The sequence below is a fragment of the Bos indicus x Bos taurus genome, chromosome 28 (genome assembly GCF_003369695.1).
Source record: "Bos indicus x Bos taurus breed Angus x Brahman F1 hybrid chromosome 28, Bos_hybrid_MaternalHap_v2.0, whole genome shotgun sequence".
Lineage (NCBI taxonomy): Eukaryota > Metazoa > Chordata > Mammalia > Artiodactyla > Bovidae > Bos > Bos indicus x Bos taurus.
The window spans coordinates 27,037,528-27,048,000 of record NC_040103.1 but is presented as its reverse complement, the minus strand read 5'-3'; the positions used below and the strand labels follow the sequence as shown (position 1 = coordinate 27,048,000).

General features: G+C 48.2%; 1 protein-coding gene across 2 annotated transcripts; it reads left to right on the top strand.

Moving 5' to 3' along the window:
- The first annotated feature begins 5,178 nt into the window (after positions 1-5,178).
- Positions 5,179-10,092, top strand: PCBD1 (pterin-4 alpha-carbinolamine dehydratase 1). Of its 2 annotated transcripts, none has more exons than XM_027530757.1 (4): positions 5,179-5,281; positions 7,809-7,940; positions 8,670-8,750; positions 9,521-10,092. In XM_027530757.1, the coding sequence occupies exons 1-4, from the start codon at positions 5,279-5,281 to the stop codon at positions 9,617-9,619; spliced, it is 315 nt and encodes a 104-aa protein (XP_027386558.1). In that variant the 5' UTR covers positions 5,179-5,278; the 3' UTR covers positions 9,620-10,092. The 2 variants fall into 2 exon arrangements, with proteins under 2 accessions (XP_027386558.1, XP_027386557.1); XM_027530756.1 differs by having other exon boundaries at positions 5,193-5,281; positions 8,667-8,750.
- The last annotated feature ends 381 nt before the right edge of the window (positions 10,093-10,473 follow it).

Here is a 10,473-nt window from a genome sequence, read left to right as displayed (position 1 = left end):
CCCGCAGCCCCTGGCAGAGACGCTGTGGGTAAAGGAGGAGAAACAAGGCCCGGTGTGTACACAAACAGCATCGAACCTCCGTAAATTTCTTTTAATCATTGGATGCGTGTTATTTGTAAGCAGATGATTTATTTTTATTTATTTATTTATTTTTTAAATTTTCAGTGTGGCTTCTATCACTTGGCATGCTTTTGAGAGTCGTGAATGTTGTTGCATGGGTTGGCAGTTTGTTCCTTTATATTGCTGAGTAGTATTCCAATGTATGAATGGACCACATTTGTTTACTCATTCATCTGTTGATGGGCATTTGGATTGTTTCCAAACAGAGCTGCTCTACACATTTGCATACAGGGGTTTTGTGTGTGTGTGTGTATGTGTGTGTGTGGACCTGTTTTCCTTTTTCTTGGAGTGGGATTGCTGACTTACGAGTTTATGTTTAACTTCATAAGAAACTGTGAAATTGTTTTCCAAAGGGCTGAACCATTTTGTTTGTTCACCAGCAACACATGAGAGTTTCAGTGATCTCACATTTTTGTCAGTGCATGGGATTATCAGGTGGCATCTTTTTTTGATGAAGGTGAAGGAAGAAAGGGAGAAAGCTGGCTTAAAACTCAACATTCAAAAAATGAAGATCATGGCACCCAGTCGCCATCACTTCATGGCAAATAGATGGGGAAACAATGGAAACAGTGACAGACTTTATTTTCTTGGGCTCCAAAATCACTGTGGACAGTGACTGCAGCCATGAAATTAAAAGACGCTTGCTCCTTGGAAGAAAAGCAATGACCAACCTAGGCAGCATATTACAAAGCAGAGACATTACCTTGCCTACAAAGGTCTGAAGACATTACTTTGCCTGCAAAAGTCAAAGCTATGTTTTTTCCAGTAGTCATGTATGGATGTGAGAGCTGGACAATTAAAAAGGCTGAGCAGCGAAGAATTGATGCCATAGAACTGTGGTGCTGGAAAAGACTCTTGAGTCTCTTTGACAGCAAGAGATCAAACCAGTCAACCCTAAAGGAAATCAGTCCTGAATATTCATTGGAAGAACTGATGCCGAAGCTGAAGCTCCAATACTTTGGCTACCTGATGGGAAGAGCTGACCCTGATGCTGGGAAAAACAAGGCAGGAGGAGAAGGGGACAACAGAGGATGAGATGGTTGGATGGCATCACTGACTCGATGGACATGAGTCTGAGCAAGCTCCGGGAGATGGTGAAGGACAGGGAAGCCTGGTGTGCTGCAGTCCATGGGATCACAAAGAGTCAGATACAACTGAGGAACTGAACAACAATTTTTTTTTTCCTAGTCCTTCTAAGAGGTGCGTAGTGGGATCTCATTGTGGTACCAACTGGCATGTCCCTAATGATCTCACAGGAAGAAGGTGTCTCTCCACATGCCCCCTACGTTCTTGCCCTTCTCCCAGTGGTACACTACTAGACCCAGGTTCATGGTAGGGGGCTGGGCTCTCTGTTGCCCTGGATGCTGGAGCTTTCTCAGTGTTCCTGCCCATCCCTGCCCCACCCCTACTCCTGTGGCAGCCAGACTGCCTCATGTCTGTGGCTGCACTTGTATGGGTTTCCTGCTTTTCCCCAGAGGTAGCTGACCTCTAGTGGTACTGGCATAGGATCCTGTAGCCCAGACTGTTTCTTGCCCCTCCCCAAAGGCAGAGGTGTTTGTTTGTTTGTTTGTTTTCCCCCTACAGGAAATGAAGCCACAATGCATCTTTATCTGGGTCCCAGGGGTGACAGGATTTGTTGGCCTTCTCCTAGTGATTTAACGGCTTTTGCTCCTTTAAGACAAGGATTTGGAGAAGACTGCACTTTGGCATTTTTCCCACAGCAGCAGCCAATCCGCTGCTTGTCTGGGGAGGAGGGAGAGCAGGAGTAGGGGATATTCGCTCCCACCTCTTGCCCTTACCCCACTCTTTCCTGAGCACTCAGCGGAGATTCATAAATAAAAGCTGTTCTTGTATGCAAACTCTCCCTGTGTCTCAGGGCTCCAGCTGTTCAAGACTGCATGCCAGCACACACCTGGCTTCCAACATGTTAACATTTTATATCTCTTCTTACCCACTTTTATGGAGACCGCGTGTCTTCCCCCTCCCTGCTCATGCCTGGCACGGTTGAACCCCTCTGTGCATCCTGCCTCCCATGGTTGCCCTGTGACCTCAACTCCCTGGCATGCTGAAGAAAAGTGATGACTTTGTATCATCTCCAGGCTTTTCTCTTCCTTAGTGTGGGAGCAACACTCTTTCCGGCTGACTACACCCTAGGAAGTCTAAATTCTCCTGTCTTTGAAACCTCTCTTCCATCTTCTACCCACCAGTGTTCCCAAGCTGATGCTACCTGTTTGAGGTTGGTCTTAACACTCCACTTTCAGGGACCAATTTTTATTCAGGAATCTATTTGTCCTGTTATCTATTGCTGCCTAACAAATGACCTCAAAATTTGGTGGCTTAAAAATGTCCTACTTTTCTCTGAGTTGCCTGGTTTTTGTTGGGCAGTGTTCTTGCTTGGGGTCTCCCATGTGATTGCAGTCAGGTGTCATTGGAAGGACAAGGCAGCCAACAAGTCTCACTCCTGCGACTGGTGGTTGATGATCAAAAGTCATAAGACAGGAATCTGGGAGTCAAGTTTCACTGGAGGGCCATCTTTGTAGACTAGCTGGCTCAGTGGTAAAGAATCCACCTGCCAAGCAGGAGATGCAGGTTCGATCCCTGGGTCAGGAAGATCCCCTGGAGAAGGAAATGGCAACCCATTTCGGTATTCTTGCCTGGGAAATCCCATGGACAGGGGACTTGGTGGGCTACAGTCGATGGAGTTACAAAGAGTTGGACACAACTTAGTGACTAAACATAACATCTTGCTTAACATTGCATACAAAAGGGACCTTTCATACTTTGGTCTTAAATTTATCTAACTATAAAATTAACAGAAGGAAAAGGGACAATATTTTTGTGACAGTGATTTGTCAAGTAAATCTTCAAAAGCATAAAGGTATAAGTAGAGGACAAAATATAAATCTTATTACACCAAAACATAGGATTTCTGCCAACAAAGAACATCATGGAAGAAGTTATGTACAAATGGCTAAATGGGAGGAGATATTTGCAGTATCTAAAACTAACAATGTTGAGATATAAAGTCCTGATAACCAACTTAAAAAAAAAAAAAAAAAAACACTACAAATTCTGAAAAAATGAAACCCGAGACTATAAAATATGGAAGAAAAACAGAAAAGTCTTTGTGACCTTGGATTAGACAAAGATTTCTTAGTTACAACATCAAAATACCAACCCAGAAAAGAAACATTTGATAAATTGGATTTCATCAAAATTAAGAACATTTGCTCTTTGAAAAGCATTGTGAGAATGCAAACAAAATATCTGCAAATCAAAAATATCTGATAAAGGGCTTGTATGCAGAATGAAGAATTCTCAAAACCCAATACAAAAACAAACTCAACTCTTGTTGCTTTTGTTGTTGTTAACGGATGGGCGATTTGAACAGGGAATCCACCAAAGATGGGTCGTTGGCAAATAAGCACATGACAATGAAACCATGTGGTCTTGTTTCGGGGGCTCCAAGGAACACAGTTCTTCAAGTCTCGGCACAGAAAGAACTCAGTGAGAGGCAAAGTGATGGATAAGAAGCGATTTATTAGAATAAATAATGTGAGGCTTACAAGCAAGTGGGAAAGAGGATGCCATTCCCCAGAAGTTAATGCGCTACAGTTTTATAATCAAAGGAAAAGTGGGAAGGAGAACTTCTTTGTCTTTCTTGAATAGATGTCATCATCAGTTGCCATCATCAGTTCCTCCTCCAGGTTGGGTAGGGAGTTTTCTTGTCCCTGCATGGTTAAGTTAGGTTCACAAATTATTGTGGATTTTTTAAATCTGTGCAGAGAGCATGTCCTAGGGATCATTAACTTACTGAGTTCCCTGGGCAGGATGTGGGTCTCCAGCCACCATTGTTTAATTGTCTGGGGGCATGTCTTATGCTTCTGTTCCATGGTTTTGCTGCTAAGTAAGCCTACTTGGTTTTGTGGTTAAGCAAACCTGCTCTCCTGAGTAATCATTAACTTACAGGGGTCTCCTATACTTTTTTCTACTTACAATCCCCTTGTGGGATTAACTATTTAATCACCTACTCTATCCCTTTACTCTGTCCCTAATCAAAGAGGTATTTAACATCATTAGTCATTAAGGAAACTCAAAACCACAGTGAGATACCACTGCATACCAATTAGAATGGCTAAAATTAAAAAGACTGACAGGGCAAATTTTTGTGCACCTGTGAAGCGGCAGGGGCACTCGAAGTCTCATACACTACTGCTGGGGATGTAAAATAATCTGACCACTTTGAAAAGCAGTTTGGTAGTTTTCCCAACAAGTTATAAGCATATACCCCTGCATATGAAAGAAAAACGAAAGCATATATGAACGCAAAAGTTTACAGCAGCGTTACCTCTAATAGTCAAAACCTGGAAACAACCCAAATGTCAAACAAATTGTAGCATTTCCCAAATGTCCAACAAACGAACATTTCCAACACAATGTAACACTATTAAATAACTTCTACTCGGCCATAAAAAGAAACTATTGATATATGCAAAAGCATAGATGAACCTCAAAGTAATTATGCTGAGTGAAAGAAGGCAGATATAAAGAATGGAATGTTATGTCCATTCACATATCATTCACAAACCATTCACATAGAAAATGCAATCTTATCTATAGGGAAACAGGTCAGGGGTTATTTGAGTTAGGAGGAGGCAATCTAGGGGTTATGGCTATGTTCATGATCTTCATCGCGGTGACGCATACCACGCGGTGATGCATGGTTGCACAGATGCATACTACGTCAAAACGCATCGAAGTGTACTCTTGAAATATGCGCAGTTTATCGTGGGGGTCAATTTCTCAATGAGGTCTTTGTAGGAAAGAAAAAGTAATCTCGAGCCGAGTCACGTAGTAGGAAGCAGCAACGCGCAATGCAAATACTGAAGTCCGCGTTTGGAGCCAGCGTCCTTAATTCCCCCAGCTCCCTGTAACTTTGCCTCCGAGGAAAGTGCTGGAAGGGAACCTCAGCTGTAGTTAATGATTACCGGTGGGCGGCTCCTTCTCGGCCGCGCTCCCGCCTCGGGGCGGCCCGAGCGTGGCCCCGCCCGACGGCTTCCCAGAGCGCCAGGCGTCGCGCTAGTGGGCCCCGCAGCCACCTGCTGCTGCCCTGCTGCTGCTGCTGCTGCTGCCGCTGCTGCCCGTCCCCGCGTCCGGCATGGTAAGGGGGCTCACGCGCTGCCACCGTCTGGGCAGCGGGTTAGGAGCGGACGCGCGGGAGGAACGGAGGAGGGCCAGGGGCCCGCGCAGTATCCCCGCCCAGGCCAGAGGACCGCGCTAGGCGTGCGGGGGAGCCTCCCTCCCAGGCCTTAGCGAGGCAGCCGCGCGCCGGGCGGGGAGAGTCGGGGTCTCGGTCCCTCCTCCACCCTACCCGCAGTGGTGCCGCCGGGGACACTGAGGCCGAGAGACGGGCGGTGGCAGGTTCAGTGACAGCCAGGAGGGAGCTCAGGCCAGAGTCCGCTCAGGGCCTCGGTGCCTCGGGCAGGGAGTGGGGCGGTGAGGCGGGGATGGGGAATGGCAGCATAGTGAGCCCGCAGACGCGGCCCTGTCCTATATTGGGGGCTGGCGCGGGGCGGGGTGCAGCGGCGAGGAGACCGATGCCTGTGTGGGTGTGCAAAGGAGGGGCGGCTGAATTTCCCCTGTGCATCTGCCTGCCTGTTTACTGCCCTTTTCGCTTGCACTTCTGGGCACGAGGTCTAGCTGAGCCCCCTCTGCTGAGCCCGGACCTCAGGGCCAGCCTCTGGCGCCTAGTTTGAGGCCTATGCCCGGCAGTGGGGACGTGATTGCTCAGGATCACACGCCCTCCAGGCTGAGCTTTCTGGGAGCAGAGTGTCAGCTATAGAGATGAAGGTGAACCTGCAGGGCAGCAAGAAGGGAAGCTTCTAGACCCAGACCTTTACTAAACAGCAAAAACGTTAGGCTGCAAAGCATCAGGAGCAGTTGGGACTGTGGTGACACCTGGGAGGGCACTTTGGAGACCTTGGCTTGAACATAGGGGAGGTGGTGGGTGAGCTGATTGTGAGGTACACCCAGGCTCCGCAGCTGCAGGGCATGGGTAATCAGTAACCCCTCTGCACACCCCCAGAGGCCCAGGCCTGGCCTGGGATTTACTAAGCAAACACTGCCCCTGCTCCCTCTCTGAGCCCAGATCTCAGAGGGGTTTGTCAGTTCAGCCCCAGGCTGTGAAATGTGGGGATTCCAGAAGACTCTAAAGAGAAAGGGGAGCCTCCTAGGAGCCTGCTAGTAGCCACGCACTCCTTTCAGAGTCAGCGTACCAGGTGGTAGCTTCTGATGCCTTAGCTGCCATCTGGTTGCCTGGATACACAGACCAGGCTTATCAGCCACTGAGACAGGGCCAGGCTCTGGAAGAGAGACTGGGTTGAATGGTGATGCAAATCTCAACTGTCCTTGCTGATCTTCCAGAGCCTAGGAGAGACGGACCCATCCAGATCTGTCCAGAGAGAGCCCACGCTTTTTAGGAGGGAGAAAACTGTTGAGTTACCAGAACCCTGCAGTGTTTTGTTCAGTTCTAACCCACACCTGAAGGCCTGTCACAGACCTGCTTGCCCCAGGAAGTCTCCTTCTAAAAATGCAGATAATATCCCTGTAATAACAAGGGAATTAAGCGTCTCCTGGCTCCCCTTGCTGATTCCTAAAGTGGCAGTTCTCGTAACTTTTACCCTTCAAGTCAGGAGAAATGAGTGCCCCCAGGCCACCTGGCTTCCAGTTTGCAGGCTGCCCTATCAAAACTAAATTAACCTCCCTCATATTCTTTTCCCAGACCTAACTAATTCACTTTTAATTTAGTACCCAACAATGTCCATCCTTGGGTAGTTCTACTTCACAGGCCTAAATTCTAGGATCCCTTAAGCTCCTCTGCCTGGATCTTTTTAAGAGGCTGGAGAACGGACCTTCCCTTTCTTCTGTTTTCCAAGAGAGGGTTCCACTCGTGGCCTGAATGGTGCCAGTTTGGGCTGCCCTGGGGACATTTTGCACAATAGGAAAATGGCACTGCCCTGGCCGTTTGCCCTTGGCCAAGTTACTCCTGCTTTGGGCCTGAGCTCTGGCTCAAGCTGACAGAATAGAAAAGAAGGTGCAAATAAAAGAAACATAGGCCTGGCAGCTGGGAAGCAGAGGCTGTGTAGGAACGAGGTGGGGTACCCACCAGGAAGGAATGCCAGTGGCTAAGAATCTCCTGGAACATGTTTTAAGTGCGTTCCTTTGCCAATCCCCAGGGATATGGACCCATCTTGAGAATGATGCCTGTGCTTTCACTGACTGGGGGGAGGGGGGCTGGTCATTTCCCCTCTCCAGGCCTCAGTTTCCTCTTCAGGACACAGTAACAGTAGGACTTGCTTTTATTCTCTCATGAATGAAAGAGACCTGATTTTTAAATGGAGGGGTGCCCTCTGAAAGCTCTGAGGACAGGCGCAGGGAGGAACATTTCTCTGCCCCGGTGATTGGCATTACACCTCAGGACTCTGTTCTCTAAGAACCTATGAGTGCCCAAGCCAGAGCCCCGCCTCCCAGTCTGTTGCGTTAGACAAGCTGCCCTTTGACTGTGTCACCACGGCCACCAGTGGAGGCTGGCTAAATTTCCCCAATGGCCCAGGGCCCTCTCTTTTGTCCTGTTTAAAGGGAAAAAAAAAAATAAGTGCCCTTGAGCTTCTGTGTTTTCCCTCTCCTAGGCTGGCAAAGCACACAGGCTGAGTGCTGAGGAAAGGGACCAGCTGCTGCCAAACCTGCGGGCCGTGGGGTGGAACGAGCTGGAAGGCCGGGATGCCATCTTCAAGCAGTTCCATTTCAAAGACTTTAATCGGGTATGACGGGTGGGACACAGTTCTGAGACCGGGCCGACTGGGTCACATTCCAGAACGTGTCCCCTCCCTGAGAGTCCTGTTAGCCAAGACTGTCAAGATGCTGGGCTAATCCAGTTTAGTTGTCTTCATCCAGTTTAGCTGAAGATAGGTCCTGGGCTGTCTCCATTTTCTGTATGTGAGTCGCTCAGTCGTGTCTGACTCTGCGACCCCATGGACTGTAGCCTGCCAGTCTCCTCTATCCGTGGGATTCTCCAGGCAAGAATACTGAGTGGGTTGCCATGTGCTTCTCCGGGGGATTTTCCTGACCCAGGAATCGAACCTGGGTCCCCTGCATTGTAAGCAGATTCTTTAGCCACCAGGGAAGCCTTGGACTCTCCATGCCTGGAACTTTTAGAAGTAGTCCTAAGAGGAGACAGTTCAAGTGGGAAACGGGTGACTATTTGAAGACATTTTAGTAGATAACCTAAAGATTGGCCAAGATGCAAAACCTCTTTGGGATTTCCACCTTCTTAGTGGTCCTGGTGATAAGACTTTCTACTGCAGAAGGACCACCTCAAACTCCAGCCTCAGAACTAGTGGCAAGGCACCAGGAGGAATGCTTAAAGCTGGGAAGGTCACCTTGGAGGGAGCGGGGCTATCCTCTTCCTTCTGGGCCTCACATTGGCCATAACGGGAGCCCAGCTGTCCTTTCTCTCAGAATGCTAACCCGGGTCTCACTTCATTAAGCAGGCTTTTGGCTTCATGACAAGAGTGGCCCTGCAGGCTGAGAAGTTGGACCACCATCCCGAATGGTTTAACGTGTATAATAAGGTGAGTGATGCATGCCTTGAACTCCAACTCACTCTGAGGGCCTCTCCCTTGGACTTCCCTGTGGGCCCTCCTCACTGACATAGTATCAGCTCCAGTTCCTTTCATCTCCTTCCTAGAATCGACATAAACGGCCCCTGGAAAATATTCAGTCTCACTACAGATTGAAAAAAAAAATGCAAACTAGAACGCTAGTGAGATAATGTGTGGTTAAAGTAGACATTAAGGAGGCAAATCCCAAGGACGGAAAACCTGTGGGAACCAGGCATATTCATTGTTAATCGCTCTCAAGGGCTGAAATTTTTCTTGAGATATAGAAGAATGAAAAAGCAATAATCTTGAACTAAGAATGCCCAGGCACACCAGGAAGGTCAGCCTATCTGCTGAATGAACGGAAACAGTCATTAAATGCCTGCCATGCGCCAAGCGCTGTGCTGGACTCTTTCTAAAACATTACGGTTGGAAGAGACAGTCTGTAAATGGACAGTGTTTAGGAGCTGAAGTTGGTCTGGAGTCTTGTCTTTAGCTTTTAGGTTGCTCTTGATATTTGGATCTTTCTTTTTGATCCCGTGCTGCAGTCACCACTGTTTATGGGGATGTAGTAGAAGCCAGTTTTGCCCTGTTAAAGACCGGTCAGGAAGGCAGCCCCGGGGAGAGCCAGTGTGCCCAGGTACTCTTCATAGTGTGCTTGAGCCCGGGAGCTGGCGACTCCCGCCTGCTCGTGGGTTCAGTTGGTGGAAGCAGCTGGCCTGGAATCTCTGGTTTTGTTTCAGGTCCACATCACCCTGAGCACTCACGAGTGTGCGGGCCTTTCAGAACGGGATGTAAACCTGGCCAGCTTCATCGAGCAAGTAGCGGTGTCCATGACGTAGATCCTGCCCTCTGTCAGCTCTTCCGGGGAAGGGTTGGGGCACTGAACTGGGATCCAGAGAGGGAGCTGGGGGAGCCCCGAGATGCTACTCTAGTCAAAACTGCCAAAGTGACCCTGCTGCCTCTTTAGGGGCAAGTCCTTGCTGCTGGAAGGAGAGGCCAGCATCACTGCTAAGACCAGGAACTTAGACCAGTTTTACCCCACATCACTTTCATCTTCTTTGAGGCTCTATGATGTGTACGCTGATTTGAATAAGCTCTTCTCTTTCATTACAACTCTCCAGCAAAAATAATGACTTTATGTCCAAGCTGTGTCTTGCTCCCTTTCTAATTCACTTCCTAAAAAGCTGTGATAAAAGCTGTGTATAAGATAAACAGTCTTATCTTAGAAGCTAGGACCCTAGGGCCATCTTTATCCTATGTGACAGAAACCCATGCACTTTTATGCCTAAAATAAAACTGTTGTTTCACTTGGCCTCAGGCTCTAGAATCTTCTTTTCCACAGTTCAGTCGCTCAGTTGTGTCCGACTCTTTGCAACCCCATGAATCACAGCACGCCAGGCCTCCCTGTCCATCACCAACTCCCAGAGTTCACTCAGACTCACATCCATCAATTCAGTGATGCCATCCAGCCATCTCATCCTCTGTCATCCCTTTCTCCTCCTGCCCCCAGTCCCTCCCAGCATCAGAGTCTTTTCCAATGAGTCAACTCTTTGCAAGCCAAGCCAAATTGGAATCAATAGACATTTAAAGCACCTACTTTGTACAAGACAGTGTTCAGATTGCTAAGGGGAAAGGGGACCAGAACACCCTAAGCTCCTATTATCTCTGGGAATTAAGTAGAAAAATAATTAAA

What these genes read in the sequence shown, in the direction of transcription:
- PCBD1 (XM_027530756.1), top strand. An exon ending in ATTTCAAAGACTTTAATCGG is followed by an intron (nt 7,941 to 8,666) that starts GTATGACGGGTG and finishes CACTTCATTAAG; the next exon opens with CAGGCTTTTGGCTTCATGAC. An exon ending in GGTTTAACGTGTATAATAAG is followed by an intron (nt 8,751 to 9,520) that starts GTGAGTGATGCA and finishes GTTTTGTTTCAG; the next exon opens with GTCCACATCACCCTGAGCAC.